Source organism: Pteropus alecto, unplaced genomic scaffold (assembly GCF_000325575.1).
Source record: "Pteropus alecto unplaced genomic scaffold, ASM32557v1 scaffold88, whole genome shotgun sequence".
Classification (NCBI taxonomy): Eukaryota; Metazoa; Chordata; class Mammalia; order Chiroptera; family Pteropodidae; genus Pteropus; species Pteropus alecto.
The window spans coordinates 18,243,478-18,269,743 of NW_006494611.1; the positions used below are offsets into that span (position 1 = coordinate 18,243,478).

The 26,266-nt window shown below is 34.9% G+C and overlaps 1 protein-coding gene across 2 annotated transcripts in view; it reads right to left on the reverse strand.

Annotated features, from left to right (window-relative positions):
- Window positions 1–12,303: 12,303 nt before the first annotated feature.
- Window positions 12,304–26,266, reverse strand: part of MINPP1 (multiple inositol-polyphosphate phosphatase 1) — a 33,176-nt gene continuing 19,213 nt past the window's right edge. Inside the window, exon 5 of one of the 2 annotated variants that reach the window (XM_006925981.3) lies at window positions 12,304–15,328. In XM_006925981.3, the coding sequence (XP_006926043.1) occupies window positions 14,932–15,328 (397 nt within the window). In that variant the 3' untranslated portion in view covers window positions 12,304–14,931. The remainder of the gene's footprint in view (window positions 15,329–26,266) is intronic. The other variant, XM_006925982.3, reaches the window with a different exon arrangement.

Sequence of the window (26,266 nt, forward strand, 5' to 3'; positions counted from 1 at the left end):
TTCCTAAATATCCATAATTTTAACTTCGTGGCAATTGACACCCTGGGGACAGTGTTTCTGAGAGGAGGGCATGTATGTGTGTGAGGGGGTAATGGAATAAACAGTTACTCGAGGGGAAAAAAAGAAAACTCGAGAGGTGAAAATGCAATAAATATGTAGGGCAGAGATTAAAGGTTCAACAACAAAAAAAATAAGTTTTATACTTAAAACACAAGGCAGAATAAACGAACAATAAATTAACAGGAGAAAAATTTCCTTATGTGAAGATATACAACAGTGCATGGAACTCACGAGTCCGTCATATACCCACTAATAAAAATAATAATAAAATTAATGCCTAGACATAGCCTGTTAATTTTTTGTTTAATTTTTCTTTTTAGAAATGTTCTGCATGCAGGAGAAACAGCTGATTTACAAAGGAAAAAATGTAGGCATAAAATAAAATGTATTCTTTACCTCTCATGCAGAGATTTAAATCAGAATGGGAAGGAGGGCTGTAGGAAGAACAAAGGTGTCAGAGTTTGAGCTATTACAGTAATTCCCCGTCAAAGCAGATCCTGGATCTAGGACTCAGGCAATACCCAAATCCCTAATAACATCTAGAGTCCTTCGACCTGATCGCCCCTTACTTTGTGCCCTGCAAAGAATGGCCTCCCACCAATGCTGTTGTCAGTTGGTGCACCATTACATATTCAAAACATTTTAGGTTCAGTAATAACCAGGCCTCTGTGAGACTGAGTGCTCTGAACTCTATTGTCATCACACCTTTGAGGCACCCAATCTGCAGAATCATCTATAGAGTGATTTTTATTTTCAATTTGTGGCCATAAACAGGTGTATTACTATTGTTGTTATAACATATTAGCACAAAGTTGGTGGCTTAAAACAATTCAAACTTATTTTCGTACAGTTCTGGATGCCAGAAGTCTGAAATGGGTCATTTTGGGCTAAATCAAGTGTCACCAAGGCTGCACTCCCTCCTGGAGGAGGAGGCAGAAAAATCTGTTTTCCTGCTCTTTCCAGCTTCTAGAGGCCACCCGTGTCCCTCGGAACATGGTCTCCTTCCATCTTCAAAGCTAGCGACAGCTGGCTGAGTTCTTAACACACTGCATCATCACTCTGACCTTTTCCTCTCTCTTCTATATTTAAGGACTTGTGATTATATTGCGCCCACCTGGATAATACAGGATTCTCTGCCTCTCTTAAAGTCAGTTGATTGGCAACCTTAATTCTATCTGCTACTTTAATTTTCTTTTGCCATCTAATCTAACAGGTTTCGGGGATTAGAATATAGCCATCTTTGGACTTCCATTTTTCTGCTAACCACACTTCTCTAGTTTTGCTTCTGGCTACCTTAACTTTTCATTAGCACTTCCAGAGAAGAGTGGTGATAAAAAATTAAATAAATGAATTAAAAAAAGAGGTAAAATGATGACATTCACTGATAACTGATAACAATTTGATAAAGGAAGGGGGAAAACATAGCTAAAATGAAAACTTGAGATTAAATCGGTGGTGATAAAATCAGCAAATGTATGTGAAATCCTCTACCCCAAGGCTTAAGCCAGAGCACTCTTGATTAAATATTAGTGGAATCTGAAGTCGATAGCTCATATCTTTCAGAGCATGGCCACTAGCCTCTGGTCTTTCATCTACTTTTGCACAAAAAAAATGTCATTATTTCACAAAATTTCCACTACCATCTTTCTCTTATCCCCGTCATCCTTAAAATAGTTTTTATTTCTCCTCTGGACACCTTCAGCATGAAAAGGTTGCCATGGATGTTGTAGTCATTTTATTGTTGTGAACAAAGAGTCTGTCTAGTCCTTCTTCTTAGCTGAACTTGTATATCTCTGATTTACAATTATTATTTCGATGAAGAAATTGACAGAGGGAACTGTATAGTGAGCAAAGACTGAAGGAGTTTTGATGAAGAAATTGACAGAGGGAACTGAGCAAAGACTGAAGGAGTTCTAGCTATTTGGGAAGAAAGTAACCTCATTAATCAAGAAAATGTAGAGTTTCATTTATACATGTTATATTGCTTAAAATTAAGTTTGGTTGTACATAACAGAAACCCCAATAAAGGGAGTTAAACACACAAGGGTTTCTCTCGCATGTAAAAGAATTTTTAAAATGGGCAGTTCCAGGCCTGTGTGGCAACTCTGCAAATAAGACTATGGTTTGTACAAGGCAAAGTAAATGTTAATTCTTTCCTTTTAATGACCAGTCTTTAAAGTATGGTGTTAGTGTGCTAGCTACTTCAATGGTGAATAGTTTCATTTTTTGGATTTTTAAAAAAGTATTACAAACTCATATTTTTCTATATTTAATGTGTTTCAATCAATTGCAGTTATTCTTTTTCGATGATCAAATTACCTCATCTCTGGCCACAGCGAAGCCCGTGCAGGTTGGTCTAGTCCATCTGACATGACTCGATCAGTCTTTGAGCACCTCCTTGCTTTGCGCACAAAAGATATGCCAGGCTCATTTTGTAAATTCCTGCCCCAGACCAGGAATCAGCCATTTCTCAAGGTGCCCTGGTTCCTTCTGGTGGGAAATGGTTTTTGGAGAACACGATCTGGTCTTTGCTACTAGGTTGTCATTGCTCTTAGGTCTCAGGGGACAGAGCTATTAAATATGTGTATTTTTTATGAAGAGAAAAGTAAATCACAAGTTCAAACTAGTAATTTCAATTCAAATTTAAGATTGCAAAGATTTTACTAAATATCTTTGATCTTATATTTTATATCTGCAGCTCTCTTAGGCTAAAAATTTGATTCCTTATAACACAATAAATTATATAAACAAACAAACAAACAAACAAATAAATACATAACCACTAACAATGACTACTGAATATAATTTAAGTTTCTTTAAAATTCTCTTTGCCCTTAGAATAGTTCCTAAAATAGTGTGTTTTAAATGAATGTGAAATAATTCTCAGTGTAAGCATGTCACCACCTTGAGACTCAATAGGGATTTTTTTGGGGTTTGTGTTTATTTTTGAATATTAGTGATTGTGTATTTTTCTTTTTGACTTAATTTTATTTTTTAATCGTAACATTTTCCTAGTCACAAATAAAAATTTTAAATAAGATACATTTAGAAAAGTCTAGTTTCCCTTCCTCATAAGTAATTATTATTAATTTTGGTTTATCTTGCCATTATTTTAAAAAACACAAAATGCTTACAGATACTCATATTTCCCTCCTCTTTTCACACAAAAAGTATTATAGTATAAAAACTCTACTGGATTGTAATTTTTTTAACTTAAAAAATGTCCTGGAGCCTTTTGCATACCAGTAGGTAGCCTGAAAATATTGAATAAATTCCCATTAAGTTGCCATAAGAGCTATGAAAGGACAAGGGGCCAAGCTAGAGAGTAACAGGAAGGAGTGCTTTTCCATAGATCGGTCGTCTCCCTGACCAGATAATATTCAAGCTGATTTACAGAAGAAAAACGGGCTTTGGGGCCAAGTAGACCCAAGGGCTTTTGGACACTTTTGAGGGCTGTTAGAAACATCTGAGTGGAATTTACATAAAGTACTTTGCTCGGCGCCTGTTTCACAGTAAATGATGATGATTAAAATGATTTTCTGCTCAGCCAGACCTTCTTTTAAGGCCCATTTCAGACTAAACTACTCCATTATCTTCCTTAGTGAAATCAGCCCGCACCGTTAAATGTATTCACCAAATGTTTATGGGGCCTCTACTGTTTGTCGGGTACTGTTCTGGGGATACACTGGGCTCTGGGGATACACTGATAAAGCTGACTTGGCCTTCAAAGAACATATGTTACAGGAGATTACTCGATTTAGCAATTATCTATATTTTCTTTTCCAGACTCAATAGGGTGATAAACTCTTGGAGGGCAGGGGACTTATTCTCTTTTGAATCCCTCCCCGCAGTTCCAGGCATAAACTAAGTGTTCTGTAAAGTGCTAGACTTAGTGACCTTTTAGCTGATCCAAATGCCCCTATCCACCCACTAGACAAGGATCTGAAACTTGGCAGTGCTATTAGGAGAGAGAAGAGAATAATATAGAGTCTGACACATTAAGGGCCCAAAAGCTATTTTTATGCTTTGAAAAAAGGCCAACAACTATATCACTCCAGTTTGCTGAAATGTTTGAAGATGTAAATTTCCAAAACTCAGATCCTATTGGCATAGCCTTTAAACAAATGATTCTTACAAACGCTTTGATTTTTTTTTGTTTTCATTAACCAACTTGAAAAAGATTTTTCTTAAGAGAATATGTTCATCAATCCTGGAGAAGTTTTTGGATTACTAACATTAATTAATACCCTTCACCTTTCCCACTATTCCCCCCAATCCCACACCCATATGTACATCCACATCAAAATACTCTGCAGTGTCTATATTTTTGTTTCAAAACTCCTTTTTCCTCCAAGTCAGTGTTTTCCAGTATAAAAAACAGTTATTCTGCCATAAATTATTGAGTTAGAGTTCACTTTTTATTAGAGTTCATCATTAGATAAAATAATATAGGATGCCCGGTTATGTTTGAATGTCCAATAAACGACAAATAATTATTTAGTGTAAGTATGTCCCATGCAATCTTTGGGACATACTTACACTAAAAAATTATTTGTTGTTTGATGAAATTCTAATTTAACTGGATGGCCTATACTTTTATTTGCCAAATTTGGCAATCCTACTTGTTATAGGTCTTTATATATGTGATCTCTCATAACCCCTAATAAACATACGAACTAAGTATTATGCTAATTTTACAAATAAGGAAACAGGCTCAGAGAGAGATAGTAATATCCTCAAGATTACAGCTGGTACATGCTTCAAATAGGATTTGACGCTAGATCTGTCCAAACACAAAGACTCTGTTTTCACACTCCTCGTGAAAACCAGTAAGTACTACGATTGTTTTGTTCAGAGTTAAATCAAGAATATTAAAGTTTTTAATCAAAAATAGACTCAGAAATATAGAGGACAATTTGGTGATGTCTAGAGGGGAGGGGGATTGGTGGACTAGGGGAACGAGGTGAAGGGTTAAAGAAGTACGAATTAGTAGTTGATAGATGGTCATGGGGATGGAGAGCACGGCATAGGGAATACGGTCAGCAGTGATATAATGGCTAGGTGTAGAGCCAGAGGGAAGAGAGAGTAATCAGGAGGATCATTTCATAAACTATATAAATGTCTAACTAATGTACTGTTTATTTGAAAGTAATAAGAAAAAGAATATTAAAGTTTTATAATTGTGAAATGAACGGACATGCTCTTGCAGTTCCCCAAACACAGCTCTACTCCATGCTGAGACCTGGGACCATCTGCCTCTTCTCACCATGTGAGTGCTACTCGGCCTTCATAGCTCAGCTCAGAGGCTACCTTTGTGAGGAAGCTTCTCTGACCATCCCAGGAAGAGCTGATCATTCTATACCTCTATTACAGCACTTGCACCGTGTATTGCAATGATCTTAAGGATGTCTCCCTCAGCAGACTACGAGTTTCCTGATACAGGATCATGTCATTTTTCCAGTGCCTAACATGGGAGTGGAGCCTCAGTCGACACTTAGTAAATGCTTGAAGGATGAAGCTCAAATTCTGGGCATCAGATTTAGATGAATTCTGCTAAAATATGTATGAGATTATCAACTAGGAGACAATGGATTTCCTGGCTCCCTTTGAAAAATGTCATCAGGTACTAGAAACCAATCTCTATTTAGAGATGGGCAGGAAAACCATAATTATTTGTTATTTAACTTGGAAATAATCCTACAAACTACCTTTGTTTATGATTCTGTTTTGCTGTGACCTTTGACATGATTGTAACTTAAATTATTGCACAATTCTCTTGAATGGAGCATCTGAGAATGAATCAGCTTTAGTTAACATTAATAAATATCTGGAGGGGAAGAAGGAAGAAGTGAAGAAATTTGAGCTTCACTTTCCTAGCTCAGCAGAATTCAAACCAGTTATTTTAAAAAGCCAATTCTGTACGAAAAATGAAGTCATATTATATGCTAAAGATACATGTGCGTGGCATATAAGGTTGTTATGCCTTAAAGTATTTCCTTGGATATATTCCACAGACTTTTTTTTTATCATCTAAAAGTAAATTATAATTCTGGTGAATACAGAGTTTCTCTATGTCTTTCCTCCTGCATCGGACAGACCTAGTGATTTCCAAGGGCACTCAATTCAATTATTAAAAAGAAATATGGTACTCTTGTCCCTTGGCTGACTTGCTTGTCGTCTGAACTGAAACTCATGTTTAGTGCCAACAAAGCGCTGTTTCACTGAGAACAGAAATATACTTATTCCCTCTGGTTTTGAGTTGTCCTACCACATCCACGTTCTTTAGCTCTTTTGCTGCAATATTCCAGATAAGAATAATTATAGGTCAATGCCCTTTCCAAAATAACATATAAATACTACAAACGTAGCTATTTATATCTGTCAATAAATGTTTTAAGAATGAAATGGCTGATGCAACCTGACACGTCACTTAGTGCACTGGACAAAGCTTTAAGTCAAAAGGAAGTCTATCTATGGTGGAATCCCAAACAGCAACCATGCAGTGTGGGTGGTGAACTTCCGTCCCCTTCAGAAGCAAATGTTTCTTGTGCATCAGCTAGGTTGGGCAGCGGTAGGCACATTGTTGGCTGTTCCCCATTATGCAGGGGTGGAGGAGGGAGACATTTAACAGGTAAGAACATGAGCTCCAGTCGGATTGCTAGGATTTGTCTCCTAGACCTAACACTTCCTGACCTTGGCCAGGTACTTTTTTCTGAGCCTCCTCATTTTCCTCATCGGTAAAATGGAAATAATAATAGTATCACCTCATGGGTTACTGTGAGGATTAGTGAGACTGTAGGTGAATGATTTAGTCAAGGGCCTAGCACAGTAAGCCCACAATCTCTTAGTTCCTCCTGCTATTCTTTCTTGCCCATCGGCATGTCTGAATTCAATGAAACAGTAAGTTGGCACATATATGGGCAATGTTTCAGCTTCTGACCACAGCTTCCTCCAGATTTCCATGAATAATGTAAGTCATATTTAAAAGAAGCAGAGATTTACATAGAGAAGGAGGGATGGCTGGGGCTTAGGATTTCAAATGCCTCTCTTCCCCTTCTCTCTTCTTTCCCTTCCTTACTCTTGGCCCCCTTCCCTCCTTAGGTTCTCATGGGAAACAAAAACCAAAAGCATAAAAAGACAAGGCCAGGCAAATGCATGTTATAAGACTTTGCACCCCACCCCCCTTAAGAATGTAGTAAGCTGGGCGGACCCTTGTGAGAGATCCTTGTGGCTAAAGACAGGCCTAGGGCCTAAGAGCAAAGGAACTTTTCAAGCTCTTTCCTCCTAACATCTGTACCCAGGTTTCTCTGGACCTGACCACTATAACAGCACAGACAGAGAGTGCAGGAAGAACTAGCAGGTTAGCAAAGAAGCAACACTTTCAAGAGAACATGTTGTTCCTCACCTAGTGCTGAACTCCAGGCTTTCTCAGGAGGTGAGTGTGAGCAACAGGACTCCTGGCCTAAAGAAGCCCATCAGAAGGAGAGAACGAGGAGACAGAGTCAAAAGCAACAACCACCGTACCTTGCTCAGCACTTTAACTCATTCAACATTTATTTCACTGAGCCCCTATTATGTGCTAGACACTTGTTCTGATACTGAAAACCCACCCACACCAGTTGAGAAGTCAATTAGTCACAACCATAAAGAGGATTCACGCCCTTGACACCATGCACCTCAAACCTGCCCTCTACTCTCTCAGAGCTTAACTCCTTCCTTCCCTTCCTGTCAAGGGCTTTGCCCTTTACCCTGACCCATCCTGAGGGCAGGGTGTGACCGAGGGGAGGGCAGGGAGCAGTAGGGAGGTTTAAGCTTCCAGAGCTAGCACACAGCAAGAGAGGTGAAGTTTTTGGTTGTTTTCCCCGGTTTCACTTTCTTCAGCACTGGGGTCAGAAAGAAAAGGTCCTGGTGACCTTGGTTCCGATTGCTGTCAAAGCCTCTTCAGATTTTAAAAGGCACAAAGCCTCAGTCCCTCTCCCTCAGTTCCCAGTCATTATGAACCTCATATTTCTGTCACTGGGCTGTCATTTAGCCCAAAATAGAAAATTAGCATTTGATCTAGATTAGGGAAAAAGTGGCTTGCACAAGATGGAAGAGATGCAAGAGATAGCCTGTACTTGTTTGTTTGGGGAAATGATTTACCTGCCTTATATTATAAGCAGGAAGATTTTAGCATAGGATTAGCCTAAAACAATGATAATCCACTCAAGTGTCATGAGCTGAGGTAAGGCCAATGCTAGAGACAACAAAAAGATGCTCCACCAGATACTTCCTTTCCAGGCCAATCCAGATCATCCATTATGCCAACAAAGGTCTCAAAATGGAACTGGAGGCACAGTAAAGGGAGAGCTTAGCATAGGCTCCTCTAAATCATAGTAGGGCTTGATTTTTTGAGTTGTTACTTAAAATTCCCATTCACCTAACCCCATGATCTTTAAAATGAAACCAACTTAGATTAACCTGCTTACATTGTTTTATTTTGGGGTTCTTAAATTGAACTAATTCAATCGATCAGGATCCTTTGTGTTTAAAAACAAAGGATAGAATTCGAAGAGGAAAAAAGAACTCCAGACCATATGATATGAGTGTTTTCTTGTTTATTCTATCACTAATCTCTCTCTCTGGAACTCTCTTCATTTTCCAGAAGAAAATAAAAAGGTGAGATACAAAGAAGGTAGGTCACCTTCCTCAAGTCACATAGCTAATTAGTTGCAGAGGTCACAGTACACCCCTGGTTTGTTTTGTTCTCGAACACAGTACAGCACTTCCTTTTGTCCATGGATTGATGTTGTATGCTACTCTAAGATGTTAGATGTCAGAACAGGAGCCTGGATTTAATTGGCTGAAATAAGTGTTATCAGTTTTCTGAAAGTTCCTGGTTTCGTGTGACTTTTAAAACTATCTCTTTAGTTGGTTTAGTAAGTAAATAAAAAGCTAAAAGAATTATTAGTATTATTACTTTTGGCTAGGACCTACTTCCTTGATGATGTGGTAATTATAATTGTTTTTATGACCCAAGAACCATTCCCTAATGTCACTCTTCCTGTTCTGCATCAGGTGTATGCTTACACTGATTATTGCTCCCAGTTTTCAGAACTGCAATAATCATGCTAAAAAGTTTCTTTTTCAATTGCTGTCCTTTGGTCTTTGAATCAGAATCAACTTGTTCATCAGAGAGGTTCTACTTTTAAACCTTAGTTAATCTTCTATTTGGAAACCCTGAAAGTGGTATAAGAGCCAGCTCTGCCTGGAGAAAAACTGGAGAAATCCTCCAACATTCTAGTAAGATGGAATTGGGTGGACGTGGCATGCTATGGGTTTGATTTCTTGATTCTCTGCTATGTTTACAGTGATAGCTGTGGGGTATGGCAGAAACAGCTCTTGAGTCAGAAAGCAAAAAACATGGGTTCCAAGTCTCCTGCACTCAAAACTAGCTGAGTGAACATGGATACAAAAATAGGTTGTAGGTTATATAAGTTTAGGATTGGAATGGACTTTAAGGACCTTAGCTCAACAGCCTTTACAGATGAATAAACTGAGGTTTAGAGAAGTTCAATAATTTTCCCTAAATTTGAAAGTAGCTACCAATATTAAAAATATATAATTGGATTTCTGGTCAAGATGATTCAGTAAGTTTATACTTTGCCATACCGCTTCTGCTCAAAAAAATAAAAAATAAAAAGAAAAATAAAAAAGAAAACCAGGAAGGGCCTCAAAAATAGGCTACATATTCCATGAAACAGACACCTTCACTGGTGACTTGTGCCAAACATTCAAAGAAGGTTTAATTTCTATCTTATTCAAACTCTTTCAAAAATACTGCAGAGGAAGGAATATTTCCAAACTCATTTTACAAAGCCAGCCTTACTCTGATACCAAAACTGGACAAGGATACCACAAAAAAAGAAACTGATGGGTAAATATCCCTGATGAACATAGATGCAAAAATCCTCAACAAAATATTAGCAAACCAAATTCAACAATACATTAAAAGGATCATACACCATGATCAAGTGGCAGTAATTCCAGGGATGTAAGGATGGTTCAATATTCACAATCGTTCAAATACAAACAAAATGAAGGATAAAAATTCTCATCTCAGTAGATGCAGAAAAGCATTTGACAAAATTCAACTACCATTTATGATCAAAACTCTCAACAAAGTGGGTGTAGAGGGAACATATCTCAATATACTAAAGGCAATATATGACAAACCCACAGCTAATATCATACTCAATGGTAAAAAGCTGAAAATTTTTTCCTCTAAAATCAGGAAATAGACATGAACAAGACAGGAACCTCTCACCACTTCTATTAAACATAGTATAAGAAGTCCTAGTCATAGCAATCAAACAAGAAAAAGAAAAGGCATCCAAATCGAAAAGGAAGAAATAAAACTCTCACTATTTACAAATGACATGATACTATCTGTAGAAAACCCTAAAGACTCTACCAAAGAACTGTTAGAACTAATAAATTCAGTAAAATTACAGTATACAAAATCAATATACAAAAACTTATTGTGCTTCTATATACTAATAACAAACTATCAGAAAGAGATATCAAGAAAACAACAATTCCACTTACAAGTGCATCAATAAGGATATAATACCTAGGAATAAATTTAACCAAGGAGATAAAATACTGAAAACTGTAAGACTTTGATGAAAGAAACTGAGGAAGACAAAAATAAATAAAGACATTCTGTGCTCATGGGCTGAAATAATCATTATTGTTAAAATGTCCATATTACACAAAGCAATCTACAGATTCAGTACAATCTCTATCGAAATACCAATGGGATTTTTCACAGAACTAGAATAAAGTAGAGGTAGAATCCCAGATACTTCTGATTCCCTATCTACGTCTGGGAGTTTTCTGTTTTGTTTATCTTCCAGCAAGAAAAAGGCAGGGGATTGTTTCTATCTTATTTCTTCAATCTTTTGCCTCAAGGATCTCCATATCTTTCCTCAGACTCTTCAGTCATCAAGCACTAAAGTAGCAAGAAAAGCTATGAAACTCAATTGTTTTTTCCCACCACTGATAACGCTTGCGCTCCTTAAGGTGACTACAAAACTATATCTAAAACAGTCAAATTAGAAAACCAGGCTCTCATCCTAATCTCCATGTTGTAAAAAGTGCCAGAGAATTTTAGGGAGCAACACTGCAGACAGAAGGAAAAAAGCACTGTCTTGTCTCACCAAGATTAGTCTTCTCACTTTCTCAGCAAGGCAAGGGAAAGGAAAAAAAATTGTAAGGGAAAAAAACCCAAATAATCTCTCCAAAAGAAGAGCAACTACGGCAGGAGCAAAATTACTATTCTTCCTATCTCCAATTAAGAATGCTTCTTATTAAATAGAACTTTCTCATCTGTATGTATCTAAAGATATATTTCACCAGTTTATTTTCCTATAATTTACATCAAAACTTGACTTTCTATTCCAGAATGAGAATATTTGTTAAAAAGTTTTCCAAAAGCACTTAAATTGTTAATGTTCAGTCAAAAGACAATCAGAACCAAGCCTGGTAGAATGAACTCTAATGAAAAAAGCAGAGAAAAAAAAAAAGCAGAGAAAATCTACAGATTGTCATCCCAACTGAATTTTCCATATTAGATACCTCAGAAATAATATAAAATCTTCTAATGAAACTTTCTCATGATATCAGGAGTACTATTCAATTTGGAAGGCTTTTTCTTTTTCTTTTTTTGAAAGGCTATCATTTTAATGAACAAATATTTATTTTCCCAGTACAACAAACAAAAGTGAGAACATGAAGTACTTGTTCTAAATAATGGTTTAAAATCTGGTAATAGAATATAGAGGATATTGAATTATGAATTAAGTTTTAGAAATAATAAAATTAAGAATCCTTCTATCTTTAAATGTGTTACTTCAGTAATGATAAAATAGTAAAACAGTTTCAAAAGTTAACCTCCTAAGTTGCCAAGTATAAAGCTCAAGCTATAAATCTTTTAATTGGAAAAACATGACACCTTTTTTTCTTGCTGTGAAATTTTCTCAAAAATACTCTCTCTCTCTCTCTCTCTCACACACACACACACACACACACACACACACACAGACTCCAATTTTAAAAAATAGCTTAATAGATTAAAGTGAAGGTGCTTAAAAGTGGATTGAGCTACTAGGTGAGTGCGAGGAAATGCTTGAGAAAAAGAATGATTAGGAGAAAATTGAGTGATCTGTTAAGTAAGTTCAAAGAGCTAGATAAAGGCAAATTATATGATAATGCAAATATTTATTTTCAGCTTACATTTGGCAGAAGACAGTTCATATTCCAAGTATCATTAATGAATCAAATGAAATACCATCTTAAGGAAATATATTCCAAAACTTATATATTCTGGTTTGGTTGTATGCAACTCCCAAATATTTAAGGACCTGCATCAGTTCTGCAGTCTACAAAAAGAAAATCACTCAATATATCATAAAAGTTGATTATATCTGAAAAAAACGAAGCTCGTTTTTCTTTACAAGTTGAGTTTTGCTTTCAGTGTTAAAACTAAGATCCAGATTATATACAAAAACGGTGTCAAGTAAATGATTACTATTGGAGAGCAGAAACTTCAAAATGATGAAAATAAAAACAGTAAGTACAAATGCACTGCACACATTAAGTTGTAGATTACACAGAAAAACAGCAAATCCACAAGCTAGTTATTAATCTACCAAAATGTCAGAACCAACAGTGATTAAATTTTGGCTTAACTGAGTAATTTGGTCATCTATTATTAATGAACTCTTGCTATCCAAAAATTATTTTTCAATGTTCGACTTTTTCTATATCCAATCCTAGATAAGACCTTTAATTTTTATCATGGCATTCTTTGGTTTCAGGCATTTCCTAAATGAGAATAATAGCACCAGAAGACTATCACAAACTCTGTAACATTAGCAAAAGTGAACCACACTTAACCCCATCCTGAAATATTTTACATACCAATGACTACAAAGACAACACCACGGTTCTATTTAACCACCGAAATTAAACAATTCCTATAAAACTTCATAGTCTATAAAAAGTTTATGAATCAAAAATTAATATGTCAGACACCAAGTAAATTTATTTAAGGTTTTTTAAGAGAATTCCCTTGACAGAACTAAGGTCATTCAACTTTATATGCTCACAGACTGAGTCTAGTGTTTATACATAAAAAGTACTCAACACGTGTTAATGAATTGATGGTATTAATTTGTGACAAATGATCAGGATCAAAAAACAAATACAACAGCTAAAACAAATAACTCATTCAAGAATGATATGCATAGGATGTCCTTTTATAGAATATTTTAAAATTCCCACAATACTACAAGTTTCCAGAATCAACATACAATGGAATGGTGAATATTGAATTTTATGTTGGTGGTTACCTCTAGTCAGGGAGTGAGGGTAACAGCATCAAAGAGACATACAAAAGTCCTCAATTATTCTTATTTGGATTTAAACCAAATGCTATAATGTTAATTTTGATAAAAAGGGCAGTAGGCATGAATGTTCATCTTATCTGGCTATTTACAAAATTTTTTAAAAAGGAAACACCAGACATTTTTGTAAGAACAATCAGCAATATATTGATGAATCAACAGTATTTATCAGATAATCATCTATGCTTCTTCTTTTATAATTTCAATATATAGTCATGATACTTATTTTTTAGATTTTTAATAAAATGAATTTCCACTTTTCTTTAAGTTAAAATTTGAGGAAATTTCTATTAGAAGAAAATTGCCTTATATTACCTGATTTAGTCAAAGCTGCTTGAAATTTCAACCTTTCGCCATCAATTAATTACTAATTATATATCAACATGAAGAGCAGAAAAAATGTAGTAAAGTCACAAGAATTCTGTTTACTATTATAGCAAACACTTTCATGGCATTTGACAGAGCTCAGAACTATTTTTTTGAAATGGGTTCATATATGTGAAACTAAGCCGGCCTAGATGGTCTTTATTTAAAAAAAAAAAAAAGAATGAAAAAGAAATTAAACAACCAAAGATATTTTACATAATAACAAAATATTAAAATAGAAGCAAAGTGAAAGAATGTTAAAAATTGCTAAGCAATGGATTTAAGAAACTTTGATTCTATCCATCTGACTTGTTGCGAATGGTCCTCTTTGTTCTTCCATTGTCATATATGTAAAACAGATATGAAAATAATTAAAGACTGGCCTTGCAGGATTTACTAGGAGGTTAAAAGGAATTATTGAAAAAATGTTCAAATACGTTATAAATACTATTAACAAAAATATTTATTTTACTGTACTTTTTGTCTTCCTTCAGTGAAAGTGTCCTTTTAAATCAGACTTTGTTCTTAATATTGTTTCAAATTCTCAAATAGAGAGATGTTAGCTTTCTTCCAAAGTGATACTTCCAGTGTGTCACAATATTTCAGATTAAGAAATACAATACTAGAACTGTGCTACCTGAGGCAAAAAGAGAGAACTTCAATACAACTGGTAAAGATCTTAGAAATAGTTCAACCAAGTTATAGGTCATCCAACTGACATATTTTGTTACTCCAGCACTTTCAAGTATCACTTTGAAAACATTCTCAATGTGAGATTTCTTATACAAATAGGAAGAATTTAATTTCTGTAAACATTTGCAGTGCCAGCTATTTCTTTGAATAGATTTTTTTTCCCCTTACAAGAGCTGCTCCAATGAAGAATTGTTTCTTACACATCCATGTCTAGACACAGATGGAAACTTAATGCTTCTCTGTGAAACGACAGAAACACCCAAGCTGTGTGAAAGCTTTCTGTAACCAGGGATTGCCTACCTAATTCCACACGTGTAATCACTCCCTATAGATTTCTGATGAATTAAAAATGTTCTCCAGTTACTCATAGCTCATCAGATGTGTTGTTCACCTTTGGTAATTTACATTCTTCACCGGTATTACAACTCTGAAGGATGTCCTTGTAGTGGTTCTTCAGATCTTCATACAAAGAAACGGTTTCTTGTGAGTGAGCCAATGGTAACACTTTTTCATTCAATAATATCTGCACTCGGAATTCTTCTTTAAGAGTCTTAGCATTTTTACAATGGTAAAGCACAAATATTAGGTTTGAGGCATAGGGTACAATGTGACCACTTCGGAACTTCCGATGCATTTGTTCCTTGTAATTGTAAGCTGTTAAGGGCTCCTTGTCTTTGAAGTAGCCCATGAGAGAAAGCAGTGGAAGAAGGGTCTCTGCATGACCAAATTGAAGAATGACTGGAGAGGAAACTGGCTGAGACCTTAAATGAGAAATCGAGAAAAAAAAAATGTGTGTGTATATAAATATATATATATTCACATCATAGACCATAATATCTACACTTAGAAGTATTATGCAACTTTCTCATCTTTTTATATATATATATTTTTTATATAAATAACTCAACAATATGGCTGAAATTCTGTGTGGTAGAGAACAGAACTTTCTACACTAAAAGTTCCAAAATTCAGGATCACTGTAGTATTGCAAATCCATCTAAAACACTATATATACATATTATTCTCTAAGTTTAAAGAGAGAGTAATGTCTTTACTTATAGATTAAGGAACTTGAAGCAGACATGTATTTCAAAACTGTATTGCAATTCTGTGAATGAAATTAAGCAAACAGGCCCTTGGTAAATATTGATCACTCCATGGAGCTCTTCTGAACTTCAAATGTTATTTTATCTATACCTAGGGAATAAAGACAATATTCAATAAATTTCTCAGTTAAAACAAAGTCTTAACAGTGAATGGCAATTCATGTAATCCTTCAATGTTTTACAAAGATCTAACTCTGGCACCAAATTCAGAAGAGCCACAAAAGGGGAGAGATGCAACCTATTCTGTTATACTGCCTCTGTGGTTGGTAGTGGAGTTTATATACACTGTCAGAAACATAACAGTTTTCAACACCCTGAGCTAAATCACCTTTTTTTTCTCAAGGTTTCTATGATTTTTTTTTTCCTGGAAAGGCTTTTTTTAATAAACAGCAGCAAATGACTGCTTAGCCTTTTCTCAACTTTTATAGAAAAAAAATGTCTATTGTTCTTAAATATAATTTGTAAACCTATTCAAACACAAGTAACCATCTGACATCTTGCCATGATCTCACACATTACAAATTTAGTGCATCTGGATTTTCTGGGAGGAGAGCATTTACAGCAGTTGCTGAACCTTCCTCATTCCCCACATAAAAACAGATGGACTTAGCAGCTGAACTTGGAAAGGATTTAGCCCACTCTAGTATTTGGTGAGTGCAAGGGAGAACTACCTCTAGGACTCTTCTGGGGCTGGAGAAATCTAGTGAACCCTCTAAACAGCTCTCCAAGGCTCGATTCTAGGACAGAGGCCACAGTAAGGAGAAACCGCTAGGAGTGCAGTCAAGACTGAGCAGTAGGGAGACAGCAGATACAGGAAGAGTAGGTCCAGATAAAAATGTGGGGAGGGGACCAAAAATCTCAGAAAGCAACCCACCATATTTCTGAACAACCACCACCAGCACCACCAGCACCACACACACACACACACACACACACACAGGAGCTCTGTGAGGTTAGTAATCTGACCTGAGTCGTCTTCTAAATGTTCAGGACAATTAAATTCACAGTAAAATTAGCAAAAGAAAAGAAAGTAAGAGAAAAAGAAACAGAAAAACATCCCTACATAAAATAAAAGTATAGTGGACATATATACTCAAAAAATACATAGAAACTAACATAATATTTCACAGTTATCCACTATTTTGTAGGTTATATATTTCTACAATAACCCCCAAAAAATGAGGTAATGCCAAATACAAAGGATAAATGAGCACGATTTCATTTGTGATTATTTTTGATTTGTCTAGTTTACTCTTTGTGTCTTAAAGAGTCTTGTACACACAGCAGACGCTGTTGCAACTTCAGAAAAAGTAGCTGGCTGATGCTGCTTCCATTCATACAAAAAAGGTCCTGGATAAAAAGGCTGCACACAATTTTCTAAAACATAGTAAAGAGACTTTTCAAAGATCCATTTAGTTATTTTGTTTAGATGTGACAGATCTTAGAAGTCCCTGCCAAGTGTCGGGTACCATGCTAGTTTCTCTTCTTTTTGTTTTTTTCTTTCTTTTCTTTTTCTTTTTTCCTCTTCCCTCCCTCCCTTCCTCCCTTCCTTCCTTTTTTTAGGAAGGTAAAAAAGATGAGAAGGGAAAAGAAAAAAGGTGATAAGGTGAAAGACAGAATACAAATAAAACATATTTCTGGCTTTTGCAGATTAGCCATTTGTCTAAGTGTTAGGGGAACCCAAGAGAGGTGGAGTGAATCCTTCCGTCTGGGGAAGAATTGGATGGGATTTACTGAGGAAGTGGTGTTTGAGCTATGTTCTAAATACATTTCTAGTAAATCTTACAATAGAAATGCTGCCCACTGTATCCTTAGTATAGTAGCTGGTTTACCCGATGATGTAGCTGTCATCCTTTTTTTTACAGATGAAAAAATGAGATTAACTTACTTGCTTTCAAAGTTATCTTTGAAGCACCAATTAAACTCACTAGAAAATACCATCCATTAAATTCATCGGAATAGTTTAATGTAAAAGATTAACGTAAACCCTTTCAAAAAATATTAGTCTCTGTCAGCCTAATTTATAAGTTCAGTTTTTCAAAACTGTTTCATAAAGCAAGGCAACACCTGAAATTATTTAAAAACTAACTTTTTAGCTTGAACTTGAATACAAGCATACCATAAATCAAGTTTCATGAATATAATTTACACACAAAAAATTCACTTGGAAAAATCTTAAGGCCCTCTTGCATGAAAAATATTTGTACATCTGGGCTAGAGAAAATGATTGAGGAATTTAGTCACCTTAGTTTACTTTAAACCATTGCTGATTTAAAATCATTTCAAGTCAAATTTGTTTTTATTTGGGCAGAGAAACATGGCATTTCACCATATTAACTGAAGAAAACTACATTGTTAGTGCTTGGAAACAAAGATCCTGGCATACTAATTTGAATTGCACAATTTCAAAAATACTTTTTTGCAACATGTTAAATCCTACAGAATAAGAAAATGGGTTATCTCTTAAACAAGATATCAATTCTTCTCCAAGAATGTATAAAAGGCAAAGACTACATTTCCCAGATTTTTAATCTGAAATAAATATGGAATAGAGGATGAACAAAGACAGAGAGAAAAGAAATCTTGCTTCAGGAACATAGTCTGTGACTAACTAATCCCGAAAATTAAGAAACCAAGTTTCTATGAGCTTATGGAGACTCTTTTCTCACTCAATAACTCTATGGCACTCAGTTGCATTATACTCTCCACCTTGAATTCAGTTTGCTGAGTAATGAAAGGTGTATGCATCTACATTTGTATTCTAGCATAAAAGAAGGGAATATGTCCACAAATGACCATTTTTAATTTAATAAAACCAATGTCTAAGCCAAATAGGTTCCAACTCCAATCAGTCTGTAATAACTATCTGGAACACTGCATTAAGGAGGATTCTGAGGTTGTATCGAGACTTACTGTCATCTTCCTCATATTCCCTACATGCATTCTTTTCCATATATAAAGATCCTCTTTGCCAACCAATCTCCCCATCATTATTTCCCATTTCCCAGATGTAACTAAAATCCCTCTGCCCATTTCAAAAACACCTGATTACAAGATACAGCAATAGAAGATGCTTCAAGTTTGTATCGTGATGGTGCATGTTTTTTTGCTTTTTGACAGTGATATCACTGCTGGTCAAGTGTGTTATAACAACATAAATATAACCACCTGAAGCAAATTATCACTTTAAGAAGTATATAAATCATTCCTAAATGTACATGCACAAATCTTTATTGGACACAGAATAAGAAGACACATGATTGGTTTTCTTTATATCTTTTTAAAACATCTCAAGAAAGCAGACCATTAAAAATCAGGTTTGAGGAAATTTATCTCACAGGAAAAGAGCTTATAAAATAGAAAAGAATGCCTTATAGTATTTTATAAAATATGCTATCAACATGAACATAAAACTGAAACCCTGACGTGGCCTAAAAATTATCTCTAAGTACTTACATGTTTTATACAATTTAAAAATTCTTCCTTCTTGGTTTCTGCATTTCAAAAAAATTCAGAGCTCACTAAATGTCTAGGTTGGGTTTTAAGGGTAAGAAGCAAAATTTAGCACACTCAAATATATTCTAAGATCTAAAAGAATGTTAAGCATTTTTTGCATTAACTGAAAAGTATTTCCATTAAATAACAGCTCAGACTACAAATCACTGGTCTCAAACATAACTGTTTTTTCTTCAATATTTTATTTTTTCCTAGCCAAAATTCAACTTAGTAATCCTTAATGGTTCAAGTATTAAAACCAGAATAAATATAATAGAGCAATCTTCTTCAGTGTCCCTTAAGAAAGTCAAAGTAAAACATCTAACTCATAATTATGAGGTATAAAATTCAGAAGAACTTAGCCAATAATTTTTCAGCCATTTTAAACTATACCGTTCAAATCAGGGTTCCACTTACAGCTAAGAATGTCAGAATGCTTTTAAACTTAAAAACGATGGTTAATCAATATGTAAAGTGATTTCTACAATATCTATTGTTTGAAACTCAACTGCCAAAATATCAAACTCTGGGTATATAAAAAAAAATAACTAGAACTTCCAGTTTCTAGTCTGTAAAGAGCTTAGAAGTCACTACTCCACTCTGACAACAGAGCCCCTCTTTATCCCTGATAACTTTCCTTGCTCTGAAGTTGGCTCTGTCTGAAACTTATATAGCTACTCTCACTTTCTTTTGATCAGTGTTAATTAGCAATGTTATATTTTTCTCCTTTACTTTTAATCTTCATGTATTTTTCTTTTTAAAGTGGCTTTCTTGTAGACAATATATGAACAAAATCAAGGAACTAATAAGTGGAGAGATAGTCCATGTTCATGGATAGAACACTCAAAATTGTTGAAACGTGGAGTTCTTCCCAACATGATCTTTGGATTTGACATGATCTTAATCAAAATCCCAGCAAGTTATTTTGTGGATCTTGACAAACTAATGCTGAAGTTTATATGGAAAGGCAAAGACCAGAATAGCTAACATGATATTGAAGAAGAGCAACGATGGAAAATTGATACTACTCAACTACAAGATTTACTATAAAGCTATAGTAATCAAATCAGTGTAGTATTGGTGAAAGAACAGCTATTCTGTTCCAATAGCTCAATGGAACAGAATAGAGAACCCAGAAATAGACACCTATAAATATAATCCACTGATTTTTGACAAAGGAGTAATGGCAATACAATGGAGCAAAGACAGTCTTCTCAACAAGTGGTGCTGGAAAACTAGACATACACATGCAAAAAAATGAACTAGACACAGACTTTACACTTTTCACAAAACTAACTCAAAAAGGATCATAGACCTAAATGTCAAACTCAATACAATAAAACTCCTAGAAGCTAAGAAAGGAGAAAATCTAGATGACTTGGAAATGGTAATGACTTTTTAGATATAACACCAAAGGCATGATCCATGAAAGAAATAATTAATAAGCTAGACTTCATGAAAATTAAAAACTCTGCTCTACTAAAGTAAATGCGAAGGGATTGAGAAGACAAGACACAGACTGTGAGAAAATATTTGCAAGAGACACATTTGATAAAGAACTATTATCTAAAACATACAAATAACTCCTAAGACTCAGCAATAAGAAAAAAACCACCCAATTAAAAAATGGGAAAAAGACCTGAACTGTCAGCTCACCAAAGATATACAGATGGCAAGTATACATATGAAAAGGTGTTCAACATCATACGTCATTAGGGAACTGCAAATTAAAATGACGAGATACCACTACATACTTATTAGAATGGCCAAAATGCAGAACACTGACAACACCAAATGCTGATGACGGGATTTCATCCAGTCACTCTTGGTGGGAATGCAAAATGATAGAGCCACTGTGGAAGTCAGTTTGGCAGTTTCTTATAAAACTAAACATACTCTTATTATACGATCCAGCAGTTGTGCTCCTTGGTATTTACACAAATTAAAAACTTATGTCCACACAAAAACCTGAACATGGATGTGTATAGCAGCTTTTTTCATAATTGTCAAAACTTAGAAGCAACTAAGATGTCCTTTAGTAGGCAAATGGGTAAACAGATGGTGGTACATCCAGACTATATTATTCAGTGCTAAAAAGAAATGAACTTTCAAGCCATGAAAAGACACGGAGGAAACTTAAACAGCTGGCCATGCTTATACCTGTTTGCCTTTTTATATGACTTACTCACATTTCAATTTTCTTTGACAAAGTAGCATAAGTGTTAAATGGAAAAACATATTGTGTTTCTATTGTAAATTATACCCAAACACCACAAATGGGAACTTAGATAATTAGTGGAGGCTAAAGAGTTGTGAAATTTGTGTGTGTGTATAAATACAGCAGAGTTTTGTTTGTTTTTGTAACTCTAAAGATATAAAAGCAAATATACAAGAGTATTTATTTATGGTCCAATTTTCATCAAAGGCCATTCAAGTTATGTGCCAGGTGTCTGTAAAGTAAATCAGTAATTTCTATGAAGTGAGTTGTTCCCATTTCAGGAACACAGTTCTTTGCTCTCTCCCACAATGGAGATTACTCTAAGAACTGTTATATATCTGCTAGTAACTGACTTTCTCCAGTTAGCATAGGCCCAACTGACATCTGAAAGAACTAAATCCCCAGCTTGTCCTTGAATACTAGACCAAAGTCCCAAGGATGGTATGAGTACTTTTCTGGGTTTCATTCCCAACCTTCTTCAAAGCAAAGCTGTTCTTTGATTAAGTCCAAAATATTGGCAACAGCAAATGGCTAAGAGTGTGTATATGTCTGAATGAGGGAGTAAGGGAGTATGTGTGAGTAGGAAGCGGATAGGGGTGAGAACGAGAGAGAAATTAATGTATGGGAGGACAAAAGGGGAAAGAATGTGAAAAAAAGTCACTTTACTAGATTACTAAGGCACTGCATATACTTTTGTCAGAAGATTGCTGAGAGTATAAAGATTGCTACATTCCATGGTTCCATGTGGCTTTGTCATGACCATTCAATAAACAGAGTTGTGAGGTTCAGGATGCATAACAGAAGAGACCACGTTTTTATCCTTAACAAAAGAATGCAGTCTTTGGCAGGAAGATGCACATATTTTTTTAAAGGAGGAACTAACAAGACAATCAGTAATGAGGCATATTCGATACCTACTGTAGTTTTTAACTTTTGGGACATAAAACCATTTGAGATCCTGACTAAAGGAATGGGACTTCATCCCAGAGAAACATACATAACAATAAAAACTTGGACAGTTTTGGGAATTCGGACTCTCTATACCCAAAGAATCCCCCTGTGCTATGTATTATATTACAATTTGACATTCTGATGAATAGTATACCTACAATTCTGTCCCATTTTGGTTTATATCTCCTGCATCTTGTATATTCCAGAGAAGTCTAATAATTTTATCCTGAGTCCTATATTTATGATGCCTAAACAGATTAATTAAATTTATATTTTATATTTAAATACTTAATATCAAATTAAGAATAGTCAGACATTCTATAATTTGCTTTAAATTTTCCTATTTTTCTTGAATGTTTTTGTTTCTTCTATATTCTGACTCCATATTCTGATCCATCAATAAAAGGACTTCTATTGGTTACATTCCTCAAATTAACCTGTATCTCTCACTTGTAATGATTTTTTTCTTTTGAACTCTTAGCAGAATAATCTCCCAAAGAACGAGGAATACAGAGGCAAGGAACAGGACATCTTTAACTCTGCTGTCTCCCTGATAAAAATGCATTAAACTTGGTATGTCATATTTTCTGAGAAGTGACAAAAGTACTTTAAAAGAGGTACATTTTAGCTTTTCTTTTTAAAATGTGAAACTGTAGTTTTAATGTAAATATAAGGAAGAAAATGAATAATTTATGTGAATGCATATGTAGAAATACCCAGCTGGAATCTTTTACTTATATAAGTTGCTAAGGAGATTTTATTAAATCATCAATTAAAAACTAAATTTAATTTGAAATCTAAAATTATGTTGTTAAATAAGAGTTGACAATTGTGTGTTCAACGTAGGTAAAACACCCCAAAGTACAAGTCATTGAAAAAGCTCAACCAGAAACAACTAATAATTGCGTGTTTTTCCCCCTAAATGTACTCAGTTTAGATCTTTCTAAGTTCTTAATTCACGGTTCACACTCAACTAATGTTATGTAATTTGTGTCTTTAAACATGATCCATATAATCCCTATGCTTATGTAAATGCACAAATAAGCAACATGAGCTGCCAGAGATATAAGATACTTTGGGAAGAAAATTACCAGAAAAAAATAATTTTTTTTAAGTCTTCTTATATATCTGATTGAAACATCAGCTCCAATGAGGCATTTGGAGAAGCATCTGTTTGACAGCATAACATAAATGTGGAACTAAAATGACTCAAGCATAAAAGTTTTTCCTCAAGCGAAAATACATAGAAATTACTTCTGCTTCCATCCAAGATGGAATGACAGAAACTGGATTTACCTTTCTGTCTTAAACTACTATAAAGCCAGACAAAATATACTAAACAGCGGTTTTCAGACATTCAACAATAGTCAGAGCAAGATCAAGAGAAGGGGAATGAGGTAAACCCCAACTGTCCAAGCTTACTGCCTAGAGTTTCCAGGCTGCAGCACTAGAGCATGACACTGTTCCTGAGAAAATGAGATAGGATTGAGGATTTAGGGAGGCTACACTGGCTGGAATTCACAGGATAAAGTACCAGAGAAGGGAGATCTATAGGGAGTCCCCACAAGTTTTCAACTAGTACTGATCAGCACGTGCATGTGAGAAAACTATCCGTATCCATGGAAAAAAACATTAAAAAGGAACAGTGGAAAAATTCTCAAAGCTAAAACAGGACGAAGAATAGTGTGTGTTCCCATAAGCCAAACTAGGAAAAACTCAAAATATATAGGGTACCAAATAGATGCTCAGGAGAAACTGCCTCAATAGTGGGGTAAAATCAGCCCATAAAAGACATTACTACAAAAACAAAAAGAATATATATGTAAAGCATAAACCTCAGAAAAGACTTGCACCCAGAATATGTATATAAAGAACTCTTACAACAATAAGATGATAGACAACCCAATAAAAAAAATGGTAAAAGATTTGGACACCGCCAAAGTAAACATATGGATGGTAAATTAGCACATGAAAAGATATTACTAGTTTTTTAGGGAAATGCAAAATAAAATCAGAAAGAGGTACTTCTAAACACCCATTATAATGGCTAAATTTAAAAAGACCTACCATACCAAGTGTTGGCTACGATGAAGAATAACTGGAACTCTCATATAATAGTGGAAAGAATTTGGCAGTTTCTTGAAAAGTTAAACATACACCTACATATGACTCAGCTATTCTATCTCTAGGTATTATCCAAGAGAAATGAAAAATACAAATCCATAAAAAGACCATAAATGTTCACAGTGGCTTTATTTATAATAGCCTCAAACTAGAAACAACCCAAATGTCCATCATAAGGAGAATGGATAAAGAAACTGTGGTGTGTCCACATAAGGAATACTACTCAGCCTTAGAAAGGAATGGACTACTGATACCCACAACATAGATAAATCCCATAACTCTACACTGAGTGAAAGAAGCCAAACCAAAAGGTACAGATTATATGGCTCCAATATATAACATTCTAGAAAATACAAATTAATCTATAGTGATAGAAAGCAGATAAATGGTTGGCCTGGGTTAGAATGGGCAGTGGGAAGTAGATTAGAAAGACAAAGGAATTTTGCATGTGATGTATATTTTATAATCTTAAATTTGGTGATGATTTCATGGGTATACATATATAAAAACTCATTAAATTGTACACTTTAAATATGTGCTGTTCACTTTACATCAACTATACCTCAATAAAGCTATTTAAAAAATCAAAACATGTATTAAGGGCTAATATGCTGAAGTTTGTGAAAGAAGTCTTCGGTAACCAATCTCAAGGACTTCTCCCTCTCAGAAAGCCTTTACCAAATCCCACAGTTCAAATTAATTCTCTTTCAGCACGTTTTTTAGTGTTGTTAATCAAATATCCTCCAAACTAGATCATGAGTTCTTTGAGACAATAATTTAGATCTTCTGTACATCTTCTATTGCCTGCACAATAAGCTGTAGTAGAGTTGAATGGGAATAACACTGAAATCAGGAAAGCACTTAGGAGGCAGCTGCTAAAATCTAGGAGAGAAAAGATACTAGTGTGAATTGAGGTGGTAGCAGTAGAGGTGAAGAAAAGTGGAAAGAACTGATATAAAACTGGAAGCCAAACAAAAAAACAAATAGAACAGAAAACCGTACAACACAGTGAGCAGATGTAAAAGATGAGAGAGACAGAGTCAAGAATGATGCATAGATTTGTGGCTTAGATGCCTAGGAGGATGATGGTGACATTGACTAAAATAGGGACTAAAGAAGAAAAAGAATTGTGAATATTCCTTCAATACATATTGAGCACCAACTACATACCAGGCTTATTCTTAGGCACTGAGGGGACAGCAGTGAAATAAATTAAGTTCCAGATATGAGACCTACAGTCTAATGAGTCAAAAGTTTCTTTCCAGACAGCTGGACATTTGAATATGAATATGAATTCAGAGCAAAGCCAGGGTAGTTATATTAATTTTTACATTATTTAGCCAGTGTCTTTTAATAACTAGCCCTAAAACAGACTCCTGGTACACTGAGTTAAACTCCATAGAACTCTGACTTAAAAAATTATCAAAAAAAACCCCAAAACAAACCCCAAGCAAAAACAGGTTTTAAAGACCTAGACTCTGAATACATTTCTAAGAAATTTAAAAGACAAAGCTCTTCCATTACATTGGGCTAATTGACCAAAAGAGCTATTTTATGCATTTATTTCAATGCTGCCATCTTATGTTAAAATGTGGAACTACACAACATTTAAAAGACATACCATTATTCGGTGAAATCTGAAAATATCAGGGATTTGAGTCAATGAAAAGGTAGAAATGAGATTTAATGACAATAACAAATACTTATAGCAATTAATTTTGATGTCTGAGAGTGTCTCTGACAAAATGGAAGATCTCATGAGGCAAACAATTACAGTCCAGAATATAACCTTATTTTGAAAAAGC